The 22997-nt window shown below is 46.0% G+C and overlaps 1 protein-coding gene across 3 annotated transcripts in view; it reads right to left on the reverse strand.

Moving 5' to 3' along the window:
• The window catches only part of GALK2 (galactokinase 2), a 306129-nt gene that overhangs the window by 261589 nt on the left and 21543 nt on the right, over positions 1-22997 (reverse strand). For all 3 annotated transcript variants that reach the window (XR_011030291.1, XR_011030292.1, XM_068275411.1), the window contains exon 2: positions 1585-1673. Coding sequence is in view for 1 of the 3 variants with exons in the window: in XM_068275411.1 (XP_068131512.1) it covers positions 1585-1673 (89 nt within the window). In the remaining 2 variants the exon portion in view is untranslated. The remainder of the gene's footprint in view (positions 1-1584; positions 1674-22997) is intronic.

The following is a 22997-nucleotide window of genomic DNA, read 5'->3' on the forward strand; positions in this document are numbered from 1 at the left end:
GCACAACGGCGTGCGGGGAGCCCGGGACAGTGGTGGAGAGATCAGCGTAGGACAGTTGGCTGCAAGGGGCTGGAGAAAGCCCCAGGTGAGTAATTAAGCTGATTTTACGTTTTCTAGCCTGATGTTTCCTTTAAAGGGAAGGTCCAAGCAAAAAAAAAAATGAGATTCACTTACCTGGGGCTTCTACCAGCCCCATGCAGCCATCCTGTGCCCTCGTAGTCACTCACTGCTGCTCCAGTTCCCCGCTGGCAGCTTTCTGACCTCGGAGGTCAGGGCCACATTGCATACATTTTTACACATTCCCGCTAGTGCAGGAACATTAACACATACATTTTTACGCGTTAGTGGTGAAACGCGTAAATTTTTGTTCCTGCACTAGCTGGAATGCGTAAAAATGTATGCAATGTGGCCCTGACCTCCGAGGTCAGAAAGCTGCCAGCGGGGAACTGGAGCAGCAGTGAGTGACTACGAGGGCACAGGATGGCTACATGGGGCTGGTAGAAGCCCCAGGTAAGTGAATCTCATTTTTTTTTTTTTGCTTGAACCTTCCCTTTAATCATCAGAACACTGTAACATGCTGCAGAGGCTGCCAGTGCTATAGAAATACATAAAAGGGTGGGTTGTGACTATGGTAGGATTAGATTGTGAGCTCCTCTGAGGACAATCAGTGACATGACTATGTACGCTGTACAGATCTCTACCAGTTATAGCCCAGTCGTGCTGCAAGGCAATGGTGCTAATCAATTTTAACACAGCTGCCCTTCTGGATAGTATTAGTCTCAGCAGACCTGCAAGCGTGGTACTTTCCTAGAAAGCAAGTTAGAAATACATAGCGGGTAATCCTCTACTGCAGTACACCCTGTGCTGAAACACACACTTTGGCCTCAATTTACAGAGCTTTATCAAACACTTTATCAAACATTTGATAGTTTTCCTCATGGGTAAAATCTAATTTTGAATTCACTAAGGTGTTATAGATTTATTGATCATTTCATCGATAAAACATTTGATAAATCTATAACACCTTAGAGAATTCAGAATTAGATTTTAGCCATGAGGTAAATTATCAAATGTTTGATAAAGTGTTTGATAAAGCTCCGTGAATTGAGGCCTGTGTAGGGAAAACTTCCACCGCATGCAGGATGGGGATACACTCTCCCCCTTCAGTTCCCTGCTCACCAAAACAATAATTTGCTTTCTAGGAAAGTACCACGCTTGCAGGTCTGCTGAAACTAATACTATCCAGAAGCGCAGCTGTGTTAAAATTGTTTACCCTGTGAGGAGAACTTTGCACCTTTTCCTGACTTTGGACAGCAAGCAGCAGACTGGACATGAATTACTGGGCATTAAGGTGGTGAGTGCTGTATCATTTTTTGCAATGGTGCTAACCATTTAACCACCATGCCAAGATACAGTAAAAACTAAGATATACTGACATACGGAAAACAAATTTGCATTCATGTTCTCATTTTTCAGTGAGCCCTTATATATGGTGTGAGACAGAGGTCACAAAAGATTATACAGGATGACTAACAAATTGTTACATATTATATTTAAGACAAGAATAATGAAGTAGAATTTTACCTATCAGGTTTACCCGTCCTGGTGCACGAGCATAAAAGGATGGTTCATGGCTGTATTTGGCAATGAACAATTTCTTCAGCTCATACAACCTGCAAAATGACCAGAAATAAATTATGTTCTGCATTAAGATTATGCGACTGATATTAATATAAAAAGATGACAGTGAACTTTCTGTGGCTGTATGTCTTAAACTCTGGTCAGCAATGCAATAGATTTATAATGCAATTTTTAGCTCTGTTTCAGAATACTGGCATGGCAGTGCTACTGTAACAGTAAAACCTAGTACACACATCCAATTTTGGTTGGCCAATTGTTGGCCAATATTAACACTTCCATGTAGTATGAGAACGTACCTGTTTATAATATTCAAAATCTTTTGGACCTCATGATACATGGAGGTGGTAAAATTGGTCAGTGATTGGCTAATCAAAGTTGGATGCATGTACCTAGCTTAAGAAATGACTCATCCCTACTCGCTACTCAGTGCTGGCTGAAGTGCTGATATATAGTGCGCTGACATAAATTTACAAGAGAAAAGGGAAGAAACACTTCAGAATCAGTGAGATTCAAACATAGATCTGTGCACACTGGAGCTAGAGTGCCGTCAGGGCTAATCCTAGACTTTTTGCTGCCTGAGGCAAACTTGTAAGGATGCGCCCCCACCCCTTCCCAATTTGGAATGATTGCACAGCATCTGGTAATTTACTCTGATTCATTTACCATAATTCAAATGAAACACTGCTGCTCTCCTGCCTCCCCCTCCTCACTCACTGTCAGACTCCTCACACAGCACAACAAGCTGCTTTTCCCCAATGATGACCTCTTCACCTCGCTCACAGTACAAAAATACTGCCCCTATAATACTGGGCCTGTTGCAAGTGTTTCACCTTGCTTCATGACAGAACTGGCCCTGATTGTCTTCAGCATAGGTACAGCATAAAAACGAACATACTGGTACTGAAAATGATACTGCATCACGATCAGATTTAAAGGAAACATGAAGCGAGAGGTATGGTGGAGACTGCCGTATTGGTTTCCTTTTAAACAATACCAACTGCCTGTCAGTCCTACTGATCATTCTGGCATTAGTAGCGTCTGAATCACACAACTGAAACAAGCATGCAGCTAATCTTGTTAATTTTATGTCAGAAATATCCGATCTGCATATGCTTGTTCAGGGTCTATGGCTAAAAGCTAAAAGCGCTGCGTAATATGTCGGCGCTATATAAATACTAAAATAATAATAAAAAATAATAATTAGAGGCAGAGATCCAGCTGGACTGCTAGGAAACTGTTGTTATAATTATATTATTATAGTAGTGTACTTGTACATAAATATGATTAAATGCCTTAAAGGACTTCCGGTCCCAGCGCCTGGATGAGAGGATGTGGTTAGCTGCGCTCCACTAGCCGGGTCCTCTCCACCACTTGTAACGGCAGCTCAAGCTCCCCCCACTTGTGGTTCCTGAGCTTTGAGAGATACCCAGGACTCCTCAACAGCCACTCCCGCCCGGAACGGATTGTTATCTCCTGCGATCCAAAAGCAAGAGGGCCTCGGCCCTCACCAGAGGTCAAGGAGGACTCAAATATGGCTGCCAGCCTGACATCACCAAGTGGCTCTCAACACCGCTCCCCAGAGTGGGACCAGGGAACGCAGCCCGACACAGCCTGGGGCTCAGGGGATGAACAGACACTGGATGCCGCAGGTGAGCCAGACAGGACTACAGTTGATTATAAAAAGTTAGCCACAGAGGTAGTGAGAAGGCCGACGCCTGAGTTGCAGGCCTCCAGACAAGTCTGCTATAGACCTGGCTATGCGGGATATTAATGGCAGGCTCCAAGCGCACTCCCAGAGACTTGACCACTCTGAGTTCCATATCCAGTTGATAGAAGATGATAGAGCAAGAGAAGGGGGTAACATGAAGAAGCTGCTAGAGGCGAAAAGGAGAAGTTACAGGGTTTAGAAAATCGCTCCCGCTGCAATAATCTTCAGGTTGTGGGTTTACCTGAAACTATGGTGCCTTCAGCCCTGTGTGATGTTTGTGCAGGCACACTTCCAAAATTACGCAGTTTCAGAAGAGGTTGTCTCTCATAGATCTCATAGAGAGTGCCCTCCACGGTCCAAATCTGATCAACACCCACCCCGTTTAGTTTTGACATGCTACTTGGATTTTGTTGAGAAAACTGAACTTTTATGGGTACACAGAGATCCGGGTCGCGCTATAGATTACAAGGGTCTCAAATTAATTTATTCAATGCCTATTCTGTTAAAGTTTCAAAAAAGAGACAAGCTTTTAACTTTGCCTGTGCAATGCGCATTGAGAAAAAGTGGAAGCTTGCCCTTCTTTACTCGGCAGTTATAAGAATCAGATGACCAAAAAAATCCCCTATACTTTCCGATCAGTAATATCAGCTCTTTCATTTTTGAGAAATGGTTTCTTTTTTATTCATTTTTACTCTTTTGCTTTTCTTTTTCTTAGTTTGTACGTTTTCCAATTTTTTGGGGGAGCAATCAGGACTTGGCTGAGTATTTCAGCTTTGCCATGTAACTTTTGTTGTTTGCAGGGTTCTTTTTTTATTTATGGGGGGGGGGGGGCAGGAGGGAGGGAGAGTTGGGCCTTGTCATCTCTGGTCAAGTTTTAGATTTCTATGTTCTATTGTTCCTGTTGTGTGTTGATTGTCACGGCCTGATCCTTTCATCTCACTGTTCATGGCCATACGAATAACATCTCGGAATGTTAACCTCCCTAGTGGTATTGACGGTTATACACGTCATATGCTGTGAACAGTACTGACGTGCATACACGTCAATACTCTCCTGCACTGAATACTAGACCCTTGCTTGACACATTTTGGCAAGTTACAGGAAAAAAAATTATGAAAATTAATTGGATCACTTTTTGCACAGAAAGCCTGGGGAAATTGAATGACAGGGATGTTAAGGGGCTGAGGTCTCCGGGTAAGAGGTCAATAATGCTTCAACATCAGAAAAAACTAAACACCGATATAGCATTACTGCAGGACTGTCACTTAGCACGTGACCAATTTTCTTATATGCATAAATTGTGGGTTGGTTCAGTCTACAGATCTCCAGCTAAGGGGAGAAAGGCAGATGTCCTCATTCTAATTCCTAAACAATTGCAAGAAGTGGTAGATGTACAATCGGAGGATGAGGGGAGATGGGCCAGGATTAAGCTGCAACTATCTGGTGAGGATGTAATAATCTTAAATGTCTATGGTTCAAATGAGGAGGATAAACTTATCTTTTTTAAGCTGCTAACTGAAACTTTATCCGCAGGGCCCTGCAAATTGATATGAGGAGATTTCAGTGCTATGGTCAGTCTTGGGGAGGATAGATCTAAAAGGGTGGCTGCTAGTAGTCAGACTACGGCTAAATCATTGTTACAAAACATGGAGACTCTGTGTTAGCCATGTATTCTCAACAAGAAATAATCTGATGGAACACTTCAAATATACTAAATGGTATCTCGCGGTGCAACTTCAGGGCAACTTGGGCATAGGCAAACGCAGGGGGGATTATAGCTTCCCAGAATCCACCCTCAGAGCAGGGCTGGTGCAGTGTCTGGGGACAGGCACAAATTGAGACACCAGAATATCTGCAGGCATCCTGCAGCTCACAGCACTGCTCCTTTTCTTTCCCTGCTACAGTTGACTTGGATGTAGCAGCAGCATGAGTACAGAGCATGGAGCAGCAGCGTGTGTACAGAGCATAGAGCAGCAGTGTGTGTACAGAGCATGGAGAAGCTCTGAGGAACTCAACAGCCAGGTATGAGCACAGTCATGTGCCCTGCTGTATGAATTGTTATAATTTAAGTAGGCCTCAGTTATTTGGACTGAGTTAGTCAAAAAGGCTTGGAGTGCAGATCGGCCCTTTAAGGGGATTTTCTCTGAGAGAGAAAATCTGCAGTTCTGTCAGCAGAACTAGAACATACCAAGAAGCTGTTCTAGTACAAGGCCGCAGGTCTCCCTGACCTGCGCATGTACCGCCACTAGAACAATAAACATCAGCCATGTTATGTAAATATCCACATTCCTGCATATAGGTCAGAAGCCTCATTGATTATTAATCAAGTAGGTGTGTATGATGACACCACAAGTGGGTCCACCAATAGTCTGATCTAGGGGGGGCCAAGATGATGTCATATTTAACTCTTTCCTAGTCAGTATTAAAGGCTGAGGGAGCTATGGGAGCTCATTCTGCTCTTTACTTTCGCAATAGCTCGCAAGGCTGACTGGGACCTCTAAGTATGTTCTTCCTTTCTGTAATCTGATATAATGTATGCTGTACATAGGTAGCCTAGATGTAACAGAGTAGATACAAGAAGACCTGGGTACCTTCAGCAGGAAGGTACTCACGCAGCTGTAACGCAACATGGAAGTCTGCTTTGCCAGGAGATGATAAACTGTATCTATCTGTATTTCTGTTACTTGAATAAATAACGTAAACATTGAAGAAGCCTGAGAAAGTCTATCTCCTGCTTGCTGTGTGGAGAGTCAAGTGATCTCAAAGTCTGTGAGACGTAACTGTAAGAAGTTACTGGTGTCGAAGCAAGGTGATATAGAAGCAGGTCTCCTACTTCATGTGACACTTGTATTTCTATCATAAAACTGAAAAATCAATAACATTTGTTACAAAAAAATTAAATTAAATAAATGGCTTAAAAGGGAATTTTAAACATTTTAAACAGGAGGTATATGAAAGGTGACAATTATTATTTCCTTGTAAACAATACCAGTTTCCTGGCAGTCCTACTGATTCTCTGCCTGTAATACTTTTAGCCATAGACCAAGCATACTGACTAGATGTTGATGACAAAAATTTGACAGGATTGGCAGCATGCTTATTTCAGATGTGTGATTCAGACACTACTGCAGCCAAAGAGATCAGCAGGACTGCCAGGCAACTGGTATTGTTTTAAAGAAAATAAATATTGCAGCCTCCATATCTCTCTCAATTCAAGTTCCCTTTTAAGGATACATCCGACAATTACAAAAACAAAAAAAAGTTTTACTCACCTGGGGCTTCTTCCAGCCCCTAGAAGTTTGTTTGGTCCCACGGCGCGGTTTCGCCCTGAGCCAGGCCTCCGCTCTCCTCTCTGTAAGACTGCAACCCGCAGCAGTGTCAGAATCTTCTGCGCATGCACGCTTCTCGCAATCGCACTTCCGACGCTGGGAGAGTTCTGGGCGTGCGCATTACTGTGCAGGCGCAGAATGCTATCGGCTGTGAAAGTGTGATGGGGAGTGCTGACTGGTGTTGAGTTGTGAAGTTACCAGGCCGCTTAGCAGAGGATCCAGGCAGCAGAGGAGGACGGCGAAGGACACATTAGCTGAAAGGGGCTTATTTTTCTGGCGTCTCAGGTACATTTTAAGTGTGCTTTTTCCATAGGGCAATATTCTTTTAACTCCCCTTGCATGCACAGCAGACACACTTCCAATCCATGTACAGCAGTTCCTTTCTTTCACATACAGCTTCCTTAACTGTGAGGGATATGGATTATTTTAAACAATACCATTTGCTTGTCAATCCTGCTGATCTCTTTGGCTGCAGTGGTGGCTGAATCACACACCTGAAACAAGCATGCAGCTAATAAAGTCTGACTTCAGTCAGAGCACCTGATCTGCATGCTTGTTGAGGAACTGTGGCTAAAAGTATTAGAGGCACAGGACCAGCAGGAGAGTCAGGAAACTTGTATTATTTTAAAGGGGTTCTCTGGTATCTGTTAAAAAGCTAAAACTGACACTTACCTGGGGCTTCTATCGCCCCCTGCAGCTGTAATGCCCCACGCCATCCTCCTCCGATACTCTGTTCCCCGCCGCCAGTAACCTGCTAATTATTTGTCTAACTAGACAAATAGAACTGCGGCTGCGTGGCCGTGCACATGCTCGCTCCTGCGTCATTGGGAGCTTACTGCGCAGTACAAAGTCTGTACAAGGTTGTACAGAGCATGGAGCAGCAGCGTGTGTACAGAGCATAGAGCAGCAGTGTGTGTACAGAGCTGCGGTTCTATTCTAGTTTACGAATAATTAGCAGACTACCGGCGGCGGGGAACGGAGCATCGGAGGACGAGGGCGCAGGACATAACAGCTGCAGGGGGCCGATAGAAGCCCCAGGTAAGTGTCAGTTTTATCTTTTTTACAGATACCAGAGAACCCCTTTAAAAAGAAAGATCCATATTCTTCTCAGTTTAGGTTCCCTTTGAGCAGCAGCAACCTACAGTATCTGCAGCCTCTACTGCTATCTGCAACACAACCCCTTTTCCATATCTAGTTGCTTTTTTGGAAGGCAGCTGGCAAAGCTCCAACCCTTTGTGGCCTTTCCATAAATCCTGCCCTGCTTTATGCAATAATAAAAATTGAGCAATACTGTATATTTTTTAATTTACTAACAAATCTAGAAAGTTCACACAAGAGCTTACACTATGCAGACCTGAAGTTCAGATAATTTACATAAGAATTTTTTTTTTTTAAATAAAACATAATCAGTCTATCAGTGATTATTGAAAGCCTGTGAATTATATCTGATACTTTGTTTCACAGCATCCTAAAAATACAGTTTTTAGAGGTTTAAGGAATAACTCATTGAGAATTGCTGCAAATGTGAAATATTAGTTTCCTTCATTTAACTGCTGTGCATCAGATTGCCAACTGCTGCAGGCAAACTGCACAATAGTAATTAAAATGCTGTGGTTGGGCACAAAAGATATCATTATATTGTTATTGAGCAGAATGTTCCCCTGTAACAATTTTAGAAGCAGCATCCATTTACGTCAACCAACACGGCTGTGTGGCGCACGTGCCAAAAAAAAGACTTACAAGCTCTTCTATTGTGGAAATCAAATTACGATAGAGAAAAATGAAACAGGACAAATGATAAAACTAGAAGGGAAAAAAAACACTTCTATCAAAGTGCAAACTGTTAATGAACCATGAGTCATGCTCTACTATAAGGACACAAGTTTCAAACAAACACAGAAGAAGCCCTACAAATAATTTATGTTATTCTTATAATACAAAATGGTGTGATAGAGAGGCGCTCATGCTAAACTACACAGCCATATCAGTTTAGGCCCCTGGTTTTTCACTGACCTGCAGAAGCGGGCAAGCACCCGCAAAACGTGTTGTACATTTTATATGCTGAAATAAAAACTTTTTTCAATATACTGGTCCAAATTCTTCAAGAGAGGTCATGCAAGATCATCTGGGCACTCATGGTGGTGGAACACCGAGAACCGGGCTGAGGCGCAAGCTTCCAGGTCTCGGCAGGCTGCTGACATCACTGGACAGTCTGGCGCTCAGCTCCCAGCCTCTGAAGAAGCTGGTTTAAACCAGCGAAACAGCTGTCAGGCACTTGATACCCCCACTGCATGTACCTGCTGTCTCCCCCACCGGAATAAAGGGACTTTTAAAGGAGTGGTGCCCCGCTTTTTTCTTCAACTCGATTGGATTACAAGGATTTTGGATGAGCACGCTCTGTGTCCTGGTCCCAGTCCTGGTGTGTCTGCCCTGCTGCACTTGGTGCCAGGTACTGTTACTCCTCTTTGAATTTATAGCTCAGCTCCCATTGGATAGGCGGCAGACGCGCTCTTAGTACGCGCTCCGCCGCTGTAAACATTAGCCATGTGAGTGTGTGCACGTCAGTTGACTGCTGATATGCTGTAATGTTATTGGTTACTTTTGATTCCTTTGCTTTCTGATTGGTTAGTCCAGGTGAGCGCCCCCAGATATTGCCCGTGATAGCATTAGCTTTTGGCTTGTTGCTGGGTATGCGCTCACAAACTATTGGATTTCCTGTTGCCGATTCTGCCTGTATCTTGACCATGCTTATTTCTAGATTGATTCCCTGGTGCTGACTCTGCCTGTGTCCTGACCACGCTCTATTGGATTACCCATTGCCGACTGCTACTGTACCTGGACTTAGCCTGTTTGCCGCCTGGATTGACCTCTGCCTGAATAAGGACCTGTCTGAATGCTGCCTGGACTGAAAACTGACTATTACTGACCACGTTACCTCTAAGTGCTTGAACTGTATACATCCTGCTGGCAGTTACCTAACTCTCATCTGGACTGCTTCACCCTCTAGGCATCAGGTGACTATTACTTGTGATACTGTGTCTTGTATGTTTATTATTGGTGGAAACTATCGGTCAGTCTGTATGCTTCATCTACATGCAGGGTTATTGTAGTTCTGTGCTAGGTAGGAGTTTGGAGCAGGTGTTATGGGCTGGGCTATAGGTCAGTGGTATGGGCTACAGCCTGACCTATAGTCATTGACCAGACAAGCCTGACAGGTAAGATTACCTCTCTGTTTATAAGATTAACAGCTTATTAGCCTATCTTTTATGCATTGGGTGCCTCCACGCATTTTAAGGCTAATTTCACACCAGGACGTTGCGTTAGAGGGGGCGTTAAGGTCGCATAACGTCCCCCTAACTCAACGCCTGGTGGTGCTGGATCTGGACGTCAGAGTGAGCCGCGTTGTGCAGCTCACTCTGGCGTCAGTTTCAAAAAGCAGGAGAAAGGGCCTTGCACATCCCTTATAAAACTTCACTTTTAATTGTATCAAATAAAAAAGACATACTTTACATATCCAGTAAATTCAATAAAGAGAGGTACAGGCAGGTAGGGAGGCCTTGGCAACTGCACTCCCCCAGTGAGACAACGTGGCTGTCCTGTGCACGATACAATATCTACCTCTTTATCACTCTGGCGTCAGTGATGCCGTGATGCGCACTCTTGTGCGCATGCGGCATCACGTGGTCCCGCCGGCCAATCGCCGCACAGAGCGGCTGCTCCAGGAAGTAAACACTGCACGTCATAACGTGCAGTGCATATTAATTAGCCATGTGCCTGGCCGCTCTCCGCTCCTCCCCAACATTACTGAGCATGTGCAAGCAGTCTAACGCGGCTCAGCCGCGTCCAAAGTACTGCATGCAGTACGTTGCCTTGTGACGCAGCGTTACAATGTAACGCAACGTCCGCACTGTGAACAGCCCCATTGATTTTTCAGTACTGTGCGGTGGGCTGCGTTACAGGCTGCTCTAACGTGCGCCTGTAACGTCCCACTGTGAAACCAGCCTAAATGTCTTTTCATACCTCTCCTGACGTCAGCCGCCTCCGATCCAGCCCTTAGCGCTGGCCGGAACTTTTTGTTCCGGCTACGCTGGGCTCAGGCGGCTGGGGGGACCCTCTTTCGCCGCTGCACGCGGCGAATCGCCGCAGAGCGGCGGCGATCAGGCAGCACACGCGGCTGGCAAAGTGCCGGCTGCGTGTGCTGCTTTTTATTTCATTAAAATCGGCCCAGCAGGGCCTGAGCGGCAGCCGCTGGCGGTGTTGGACGAGCTGAGCTCGTCCAGACCGCTCAGCTGGTTAAACAAAATTAGGAAGGTGCATAAATTTGGAAGAAAAAAGAAATGAAATCAATATTTAGTAGATCCTCCTTTTGCAGAAATTACAGCCTCTAAACCAGGGGTGCCCACACTTTTTCGGCTCGCGAGCTACTTTAAAATTCGCCGAGGCCAGGAGATCTACCGGTGTTTCAAACGCACCTCCCCCCCCCCCGGAAATGTAGTTAGGTATAGGTCCCTTCAGTATAGGCTAGCCGGGTATAGGTCCCTTCAGTATAGTTTAGCTGGGTATAGGTCCCTTCAGTATAGTTTAGCCGGGTATAGGTCCCTTCAGTATAGGTTAGCAGGGTATAGGTCCCTTCAGTATAGGTTAGATGGGTATAGGTCCCTTCAGTATAGGTTAGCCGGGTATAGGTCCCTTCAGTATAGGTTACCTGGATATAGGGCCGGTGGCGTCCAGGTCTTCAGGCCTGGCTCCGCTGGGCAGCGTGAGTGGAGTCGGAACTCGGACGTTTTCCGCCTCTCCTCCCGATTGGCTGCGCGCCTCTCCTCTCCTGGATGGCTGCGCGCCTCTCCTCTCCTGAATGGCTGCGCACCTCTCCTCTCCTGAATGGCTGCGCGCCTCTCCTCTCCTGAATGGCTGCGCGCCTCTCCTCTCCTGAATGGCTGCGCGCCTCTCCTCTCCTGATTGGCTGCGCGCCTCTCCTCTCCTGATTGGCTGCGCGCCTCTCCTCCCCTGATTGGCCAGGCTCTCTCCTCCCCTCCCCTGATTGGCCAGGCTCTCTCCTCCAGCGGCCAGCAGCAGAAACTGCGATATACAGCTGCTGGCTGCTAAATTCAATGGGACGCGGCCAAGAGGCCGCGATCTACCGATTAGGCGGTCGCGATCTACCGGTAGATCGCGATCGACCTATTGGGCACTCCTGCTCTAAACACTTCCTGTAGGTTCCAGTGAGAGTCTGGTTGAAGGAATTTTGGACCATTCCTCTGTACAAAACATCTCTAGTTCATTCAGATTTGATGGCTTCTGAGCACGGACAGCTCTCTTTAACCCCTTCCCGACCGCCTAACGCACAGAGGCGGCCGGAAAGTGGACCCCGCAAGGACCAGCTCATGCCCAAAGGCGGAGGTCCTTGTAGGGGCATGGGCGGCGCGATCGCGTCATTCGTGACGCGATCGGCCGCCGGGGACTGGCTCCGCCCACCTCGCGCTGTAACCCGCCGGCCGTTCGGAAGCGCCGGCGGGTTACTAGCACCCGGATCGCCGCATACAAAGTGTATAATACACTTTGTAATGTATACAAAGTGTATTATACAGGCTGCCTCCTGCCCTGGTGGTCCCAGTGTCCGAGGGACCACCAGGGCAGGCTGCAGCCACCCTAGTCTACACCCAAGCACACGGATTTCCCCCCCCCCTGCCCCCTGATCGCCCACAGCACCCCTCAGACCCCCCCCCTGCCCACCCCCCAGACCCCTGTTTGCACCCAATCACCCCCCTAATCACCCATCAATCACTCCCTGTCACTATCTGTCAACGCTATTTTTTTTTTATTCCCTAAACTGCCCCCTGCTCCCTCCTGATCACCCCCCCCCCACCCCTCAGATTCTTCCCAGACCCCCCCCCCCCCGACACCCCCACCCCCCCTGTGTACTGTATGCATCTATCCCCCTGATCACCTGTCAATCACCTGTCAATCACCCATCAATCACCGCCTGTCACTGCCACCCATCAATCAGCCCCTAACCTGCCCCTTGCGGGCAATCTGATCACCCACCCACACCAATCGATCGCCCGCAGATCCGACGTCAGATCACCTCCCAAGTGCAATGTTTACATCTATTCTCTACCCTAAACACCCATTAATTACCCATCAATCACCCCCTATCACCACCTGTCACTGTTACCCATCAGATCAGACCCTAATCTGCCCCTTGCGGGCACCCAATCACCCTCCTACACGCTCAGATTGCCCTCAGACCCCCCCCCCCCCTTATCAATTCGCCAGTGCAATATTTACATCTGTTCTTCCCTGTAATAACCCACTGATCACCTGTCAATCACACATCAATCACCCCCTGTCACTGCCACCCATCAATCACCCCCTGTCACTGCCACCCATCAATCAGCCCCTAACCTAATCTGATCACCCACCCACACCAATAGATCGCCCGCAGATCCGACGTCCGATCAGAATCAGAATCACTTTATTTCGCCAAGTGCAGCAGGAGCTGTAATCGGAATTATTTGTGGTTCACATGGCAGAGACAGAGTATAAGACAGACGCATAGCATGTAAAATATAAAAAATGCAGTTATCAGATCATATTGTCCATTTCACTGTGGTGCAAAAAAACACCCAGAAAATAATACAATTATAATAATAATGATGGAAATAATAATAATGGATGCAGGTAGTAGCCCGAGTCTGTCTGGCTAGGCCAGGCAGGCCGCTGCGGGGACCTGTCGATCGACCCAGCTAGAGCGCGATGGTATGCGGGCCCGACAGGGGGAGGTTGGAGTTCAGTAGGCGAACAGCTTGGGGGAAGAAGGTGTTCTTCCGCCTGGTGGTTTTGGATGGTATAGTCCTGTAGCGACGGCCCAGCGGGAGAAGCTTGAAGTAGTGGCTGTCTGGGTGAGAGGGGTCACGGGAGCTCATGATGTCCCTCTTCCTCATCCTAGCGGAGTGGAGGAGATCGAGAGGTGGAAGGGGAGATCCGATGATCTTCTCCGCGTCCTTTATGACTCTCTGAAGTTTGCGTTTGTCGCTGGCCGTCGCGCCAGCATACCAGACAATGACTGAGGAGCAGAGGATGGATTCTATGGTGGAAGTATAGAAGCTGGTCAGCAGCTCCCTGGGCATGCCAAATCTCTTTAGTTGGCGCAGGAAGAACAGCCTCTGCTGAGATTTCTTCTGGATCTTGGTGGTGTTTTGCTCCCACTTCAGCTTGTTAGTGAGAGTTGTGCCGAGGAACCGAACAGATGTCACCTTAGATACTTCTGTACCCCCAATGAGGACAGGTGGGAGGGGGGTATGGTTCCGCCTGAAATCTACCACTAGTTCAGCGGTCTTTGCTGCGTTGAGGACTAGGTTGTTGTCTTTGCACCAGTTGCATATTCTCACGACTTCGCTGCAGTACTCCTGCTCCCCATTGCTACCAATAAGGCCCTTGATAGTGGTGTCATCTGCAAATTTGATGACTTTCACAGAGTCAGCGGATGAGATGCAGTTGTTGGTATAGAGGGAGAACAGTAGAGGTGACAGAACGCAGCCTTGTGGAGCCCCCGTGTTGGTGGTTCGAACGCTGGAGAGGTGGTTGCCGAGCTTCACCTGTTGCGTTGTTAGTCAGGAAGTCATTGATCCATGCGCGAAGAGGGGGGTCAACTCCGAGCTGCGACAGATTGGCGAGCAGGATGTCTGGGCAGATCGTGTTGAATGCTGAGCTAAAATCCAGGAACAGGATCCGAGCGTAGGAGGCAGGGCTGTCTAGATGCTCAGTGATGTATGCCACGCTGGCATTGATGGCATCCTCCACAGATCTGTTAGCCCTATATGCAAATTGGAGTGGGTCTAAAAGGGCGTCCGTGGACCTCTTCAGGTGGGCAAGAACCAACCGCAAGAGGAGTTTCATGACGTTCGAGGTAAGGGCCACTGGTCGGAAGTTATTGTGCTCGGTACTGCCTGTTTTTTTTTGGGACTGGTACAATGATAGACTTCTTAAAGGGATACTTAAGTCAAAAATAAAAAATGATTTTTACTCATCTGGGGCATCCCTCAGCCCCCTGAAGCTGTATGGTGCCCTCGCAGCCTCGCTCCGATCCTCCTGTCCCCGCTGGCGGCTACTTCCGGGTTCGGCGACAGCCGCCGACAGGCTGGGAACGCAAGTGATTCTCAGCCGCTATATCACTCACCCTTCTATGCTGCTCTAGCGTATATGTTATAAGCTATAGCAGCATAGAGGGTGATATAGCGGCTGGGAACACGGAGAATCACTCACATTCCCAGCCTGTCGCCAGCTGTCGCCGAACCCGGAAGTAGCCGCCAGCGGGGACAGGACGATCGGAGCGGGGCTGCGAGGGCACCATACAGCTTCAGGGGGCTGAGGGATGCCCCAGATGAGTAAAAATCATTTTTTATTTTTGACTTAAGTATCCCTGAGGCTGAGGGATGCCCCAGGTGAGTAAAAATCATTTTTTATTTTTGACTTAAGTATCCCTTTAAAGCAGGAGGGGACTACACCATCCGATAAGGACTGTTTAAATAGGGAGGTGAGCACCGGGGCTAGCTGAGTACTTCTGATTCCAGAACAGCGACAGGAGACCGGGCGGCAAGTTCAGTGTTTACATCTGTTCCCAAGTGCAGTGTTTACATCTGTTCTCTACCCTAAACACCCACTAATTACCCATCAATCACCCCCTGTCACTGCTACCTATCAGATTAGACCCCTAACTGCCCCTAGGGCACTCAATCACCCGCCCACACCCTCAGAACGCCCTCAGACCCCAGCCCTGATCACCTCGCCAGTGCATTGCTTGCATCTATTCCCCCCTCTAATCACACCTTGAGACACCCATCGATCACCTCCTGTCACCCCCTAGCACACCTACCCATCAGATCAGGCCCTAATTTGCCCCGTGTGGGCTCCTGATCACTCGGCCAAACCCTCAGATCCCCCTCAGACCCCCTTCCGATCACCTCCCCAGTGCATTGATTGCATCTATTTTCCCCTCTAGCCACCCCCTGAGACACCCATCAATCACCTCCTGTCACCCCCCTAGCACTCCTATCCATCAGATCAGACCCAATACAACCTGTCATCTAAAAGGCCACCCTGCTTATGACCAGTTCCACAAAATTCGCCCCCTCATAGACCACCTGTCATCAAAATTTGCAGATGCTTATACCCCTGAACAGTCATTTTGAGACATTTGGTTTCCAGACTACTCACGGTTTTGGGCCCCTAAAATGCCAGGGCGGTATAGGAACCCCACAAGTGACCCCATTTTAGAAAAAGACACCCCAAGGTATTCTGTTAGGTGTATGACAAGTTCATAGAAGATTTTATTTTCTTTGTCAAAAGTTAGCGGAAATTGATTTTTATTGTTTTTTTTTTCACAAAGTGTCATTTTTCACTAACTTGTGACAAAAAATAAAATCTTCTATGAACTCGCCATACACCTAACGGAATACCTTGGGGTGTCTTCTTTCTAAAATGGGGTCACTTGTGGGGTTCCTATACTGCCCTGGCATTTTAGGGGCCCTAAACCGTGAGGAGTAGTCTAGAAAACAAATGCCTCAAAATGACCTGTGAATAAGACGTTGGGCCCCTTAGCGCACCTAGGCTGCAAAAAAGTGTCACACATGTGGTACCGCCGTACTCAGGAAAAGTAGTATAATGTGTTTTGGGGTGTATTTTTACACATACCCATGCTGGGTGGGAGAAATCTCTCTGTAAATGGACAATTGTGTGTAAAAAAAAAATCAAACAATTGTCACTTACAGAGATATTTCTCCCACCCAGCATGGGTATGTGTAAAAATACACCCCAAAACACATTATACTACTTCTGAGTACGGCGGTACCACATGTGACACTTTTTTGCAGCCTAGGTGCGCTAAGGGGCCCAACGTCCTATTCACAGGTCATTTTGAGGCATTTGTTTTCTAGACTACTCCTCACAGTTTAGGGCCCCTAAAATGCCAGGGCAGTATAGGAACCCCACAAATGACCCCATTCTAGAAAGAAGACACCCAAAGGTATTCCGTTAGGAGTATGGTGAGTTCATAGAAGATTTTATTTTTTGTCACAAGTTAGCGGAAAATGACACTTTGTGAAAAAAAAAAACAATTAAAATCAATTTCCGCTAACTTGTGACAAAAAAATAAAATCTTCTATGAACTCACCATACTCCTAACGGAATACCTTGGGGTGTCTTCTTTCTAAAATGGGGTCATTAGTGGGGTTCCTATACTGCCCTGGCATTTTAGGGGCCCTAAACCGTGAGGAGTAGTCTTGAAACCAAATGTCTCAAAATGACCTGTGAAATCCTAAAGGTACTCATTGGACTTTGGGCCCCTTAGCGCACTTAGGGTGCAAAAAAGTGCCACACATGTGGTATCACCGTACTCAGGAGCAGTATAATGTGTTTTGGGGTGTATTATACACATACCCATGCTGAGTGGGAGAAATCTCTCTGTAAATGGACAATTGTGTGTAAAAAAAAATCAAACAATTGTCATTTATAGAGATATTTCTCCCACCCAGCATGGGTATGTGTAAAAATACACCCCAAAACACCTTATACTACTTCTCTTGAGTACGGCGGTACCACGTGTGGCACTTTTTTACACCCCAAGTGCACTAAGGGGCCCAAAGTCCAATGAGTACCTTTAGGATTTCACAGGTCATTTTGCGACATTTGGTTTCAAGACTACTCCTCACGGTTTAGGGCCCCTAAAATGCCAGGGCAGTAAAGGAACCCCACAAATGACCTCATTCTAGAAAGAAGACACCAAAAGGTATTCCGTTAGGAGTATGGTCAGTTCATAGAAGATTTTATTTTTTGTCACAAATTAGCAGAAAATGACACTTTGTGAAAAAAAAACAATTAAAATCAATTTCCGCTAACTTGCGACAAAAAATAAAATCTTCTATGAACTCGCCATACTCCTAACGAAATACCTTGGGGTGTCTTCTTTCTAAAATGGGGTCATTAGTGGGGTTCCTATACTGCCCTGGCATTTTAGGGGCCCTAAACCGTGAGGAGTAGTCTTGAAACAAAAATGACCTGTGAAATCCTAAAGGTACTCATTGGACTTTGGGCCCCTTAGCGCAGTTAGGGTGCAAAAAAGTGACACACGTGGTATCCCCATACTCAGGAGAAGTAGTATAATGTGTTTTGGGGTGTATTTTTACACATACCCATGCTGAGTGGGAGAAATATCTCTGTAAATGGACAATTGTGTGTAAAAAAAAATCAAACAATTGTCATTTACAGAGATATTTCTCCCACCCAGCATGGGTATGTGTAAAAATACACCCCAAAACACATTATACTACTTCTCCTGAGTACGGCAATACCACATGTGTGGCACTTTTTTTGCAGCCTAACTGCGCTAAGGGGCCCAAAGTCCTATGAGCACCTTTAGGCTTTACAGGGGTGCTTACAATTTAGCACCCCCCAAAATGTCAGGACAGTAAACACACCCCACAAATGACCCCATTTTGGAAAATAGACACTTCAAGGTATTCAGAGAGGAGCATAGTGAGTCCTTGGCAGATTTCATTTTTTTTGTCGCAAGTTAGAAGAAATGGAAACTTTTTTTTTTTTTGTCACAAAGTGTCATTTTCCGCTTAAATAATATCTTCTATGAACTCACTATGCCTCTCAGTGAATACTTTGGGATGTCTTCTTTCCAAAATGGGGTCATTTGGGGGGTATTTATACTATCCTGGAATTCTAGCCCCTCATGAAACGTGTCAGGTGGTCAGAAAAGGCAGAAATGCTGGAAAATGGGAAAATTCACTTTTTGCACCATAGTTTGTAAACGCTATAACTTTTACCCAAACCAATAAATATAGGCTGAATGGGTTTTTTTAATCAAAAACATGTTTGTCCACATTTTTCGTGCTTCATGTATAAAGAAATTTTACTTTATTTGAAAAATGTCAGCACAGAAAATTAAAAAAAAACATTTTTTTGCCAAAATTCATGTCTTTTTTGATGAATATAATAAAAAGTAAAAATCGCAGCAGCAATCAAATAGCACCAAAAGAAAGCTTTATTAGTGACAAGAAAAGGAGCCAAAATTCATTTAGGTGGTAGGTTGTATGAGCGAGCAATAAACCGGGAAAGCTGCAGTGGTCTGAATGGAAAAAAAGTGCCTGGTCCTTAAAGAGACACTGAAGCAAAAAAAAAATGATGATATTATGATTTGTATGCGTAGCACAGCTAAGAAATAAAACATTAAGATCAGATACATCAGTGTAATTGTTTCCAGTACAGGAAGAGTTGAGAAACTCCAGTTGTTATCTCTATGCAAACAAGCCATTAAAGGGAAGGTTCAGGGAACTCTTGAAAAAAATAAAAATCCCTATCCACTTACCTGGGGCTTCCTCCAGCCCGTGGCAGGCAGGAGGTGCCCTCGCCGCCGCTCCAGAGGCTTCCGGTCGTCTTCGGTGGCCGACCCGACCTGGCCAGGCCGGCTGCCAGGTCGGGCTCTTCTGCGCTCCATGGCCGGGCTCTTCTGCGTCCCACGCGGGCGCGCTGACGTCATCGGACGTCCTCCGGGCTGTACTGCGCAGGCGCAGAACTACTGCGCCTGCGCAGTACAGCCCGGAGGACATCCGATGACGTCAGCGCGCCCGCGTGGGACGCAGAAGAGCCCGGCCATGGAGCGCAGAAGAGCCCGACCTGGCAGCCGGCCTGGCCAGGTCGGGTCGGCCACCGAAGACGACCGGAAGCCTCTGGAGCGGCGGCAAGGGCACCTCCTGCCTGTCACGGGCTGGAGGAAGCCCCAGGTAAGTGGATAGGGATTTTTATTTTTTTCAAGAGTTCCCTGAACCTTCCCTTCAAGCTCTCCGACTAAGTTAGTCGTGGAGAGGGCTGTTATCTGACTTTTATTATCTCAACTGTTCCTGGACTATTTACTTTTCCTCTGCCAGAGGAGAGGTCATTACTTCACAGACTGCTCTGAAAGACTCATTTTGAATGCTGAGTGTTGGGTAATCTGCACATATTATAGAATGATGCAATGTTAGAAAAAACACTATATACCTGAAAATAAAAGTATGAGAATATTTTCTTTGCTGCTAATCTTCTAGTAATTATTCATAGTACACAACCAATTCACTATATCATTTTTTTTTTCGCTTCAGTGTCTCTTTAAGGGGGGTAAAGCCCACGGTCCTCAAGTGGTTAAGTCACCCCGTGGATTTTTAATTATTTTTGTAAAAATAGAAATAAAGTAGCAGGCACAGTGGACTTCAGCATTAGGGAGGGTTTTACCTTCTGGATTTTTAATTATATTCAGATCTGGGGACTGAGCTGGCCATTCCAGAACATTGTACTTGTTCCTCTGCATGAATGCCTTAGTGGATTTTGAGCAGTGTTTAGGGTCGTTGTCTTATTGAAAGATCCAGTCCCAGTGCAGCTTCAACTTTGTTACTTATTCCTGGACATTGGTCTCCAGAATCTGCTAATACTGAGTGAAATCCATGCATCCCTCAACTTTAACAGGATTCCCAGTCCCTGCACTGGCCACACAGCCCCACAGCATGATGGAACCACCACCATATTTTACTGTAGGTAGCAAGTGTTTATCTTGGAATGCCGTGTTCTTTTTCCTCCATGCATAACGTCCCTTGTTATGCCAAAATAACTCAATTTTGGTTTCATCAGTCCACAGCACCTTATTCCAAAATAAAGCTGGCTTGTCCAAATGTGCTTTAGCACACCTCAAGCGGCTCTGTTTGTGCTGCGGGTGGAGAAAAGGCTTTCTCTGCATCACTCTCGCATACAGCATCTCCTTGTGTAAAGTGCGCCGAATGGTTGAACGATGCACAGTGACTCCATCTGCAGCAAGATGATGTTATAGGTCTTTGTTGCTGGTCTGTGGGTTGACTGACTGTTCTCACCATTCGTCGCTTCTGTTTATCTGAGATTTTTCTTTGTCTGCCACTTCAAGCCTTAACTTGAACTGAGCCTGTGGTCTTCCATTTCCTCAATATGTTCCTAACTGTGGAAACAGACAGCTGAAATCTCTGAGACAGCTTTCTGTATCCTTCCCCTAAACCAGGCATGGGCAAACTCGGCCCTCCAGCTGTTACAGAACTACAAGTCCCACAATGCATTTGCCTTTATGAGTCATGACTGTGGCTGTCAGACTCCTGCAATGCATTGTGGGACTTGTAGTTCATTAACAGCTGGAGGGCTAAGTTTGCCCATGCCTGCCCTAAACCATGATGGTGAACCATCTTTGTCTTCAGGTCATTTGAGAGTCGTGAGACCCCCATGTTGCTACTCTTCAGGGAAATTTAAGGGGAGAGAAACTTTCAATTGACCCCCTTAAATACTCTTTCTCATAAGTGGATTCACCTGTGTACGTAGGTCAGGGGTCACCAAGCCAATTTGAGTTCCAATAATAATTTCTAAAGGTTTTGTAATTAATGAAATGACAACAGTGCCCACATTTATGCACCTGCCTAATTTTATTTTAACAATTATTGCACACTTTCTGTAAATCCAATAAACTTCATTTCACTTCTCAAATATCACTGTGTATGTCTCCTATATGATATATTTAACAGACTTTTTATCATAACAACCAACGATTTATACAGGAAAATCATGACCATTAACAAGGTTGCCCAAACTTTCGCATACCACTATATGACATTTTTTTTCAGCCGGGTGGCATGAAATAGTAGCCAGGTGGCATGAAAAAGTAGCCAGGTGGGGAGAGATGAGAGAATGCAGGGCCAGTGCTTCTGTGAGCTACTCTGCTTATAGCATAGGAGGAGGTGAGCCGATGACAGCCGGGCGCTCAGCAAAACTAGCCAGGTGGAGCACCCAGCTAAAAGAGCGCGCGCGCGTGTGTGCGTGTGTGCGCGTGTGTGTGTGGTGTGTGTGTGGTGTGTGTGTGGTGTGTGTGTGGTGTGTGTGTGGTGTGTGTGTGGTGTGTGTGTGGTGTGTGTGTGGTGTGTGTGTGGTGTGTGTGTGGTGTGTGTGTGGTGTGTGTGTGGTGTGTGTGTGGTGTGTGTGTGGTGTATGGTGTGTGTGATTTATTATTGTAGCCTCTTTATGGCCACCTTCCCGAAGTCCAAGGGTAGGCCTTTGGCAAATTTGGGGGGGAGGTGGGAGATTCTACAGAATGACCATTTTAGGATTTGCAAGTTAAGATGACCTGAGCTGATCTTCATCCGTTGGCAAAAATTATTTTTTGTAAGCTCACCTCCCAAGCTAAACCATCATATACGCGTCATTTGGATTCCTTGGCAGCCTTTGCCTGACTTAGGACAAAACCATCTTTTCTTTTACACTTAGGGAAGACCATTGTTTTTACAGGGACCATGGCTTTTGGCCTAAAACTAATCTGCTTGCCTTTTATTCTGGAAAAAATATTTTTCAGTCATTTTATGTTTGTGTTGGATTTTTTTACCCTTCGCTGAAAAGGACCATGTCAAGCTTTTAACCAAACAAGAACTTACTTTCAAAAAAGTACACCACACAAGTCTGCTTTTAAGTTAAATAGTTTTCCCAGATTTTTGACTATATGGACCTGCAGGTAGTATTCAATAATCCTTGATGGGTTTGAGGAGAGGTCTGTCAAAATTGCTACCACATTGCAAGCTACAGTAAGGGAGTAATCTCTCTTTATTAACCTCTTAAGGACCATAGGCTTACACCACCCTAGTGACCAGGCTATTTTTTACAATTCAGTGCTCTGCAGCTCCAGGCCTCTTTCACAGTAGGACATTTGATGCGACATTAAGGTCGCAACGCAAATTACAATGCAACACCCCAAAAATGTTGCAACGCAATTTAATGCCCCATTATCGTCGCATACAGTAGAGCTTACAGGCAATGAAAAGTATGCTTCCAAGTCATTACTGAGCATGTGCAAACAGTCTAGCTCAGCTAATAGCGTGTATAACACAAAGCATGCAGCACTTTCTAATAACGCTACACGTTACATACAAACGCAACGTGTGCACTACAGACTTAGTATTACTGTGCATTAGTCTGCGTTGAAACACTTTCTAACGTGCGATTATAATGTCGCACTGTGAAAGAGGCCTAATAGCTTGCTGCAGAGCCATACAATGCAGCACAAAAACCGACCCCCTTCCCTTTTCTGCCCACCAAAAGTGCTTTCTGTTGGTGGGCTCTAATCGCTGCTGCAGGCTTTTTTTATTATAATTAATGTAGGTTTATTTGTTTTGTTTTTTGTTTTTATAAAATTGCTTTTTTAAATTTAATTTTCCCTCTCCGCGATGGCCAATCACAGCGATCCTCTCTCATAGGGGATCATGTTTGGAGCCTCTCCAGGG

This window comes from Hyperolius riggenbachi, chromosome 3 (assembly GCF_040937935.1).
Source record: "Hyperolius riggenbachi isolate aHypRig1 chromosome 3, aHypRig1.pri, whole genome shotgun sequence".
Taxonomy (NCBI): Eukaryota; Metazoa; Chordata; class Amphibia; order Anura; family Hyperoliidae; genus Hyperolius; species Hyperolius riggenbachi.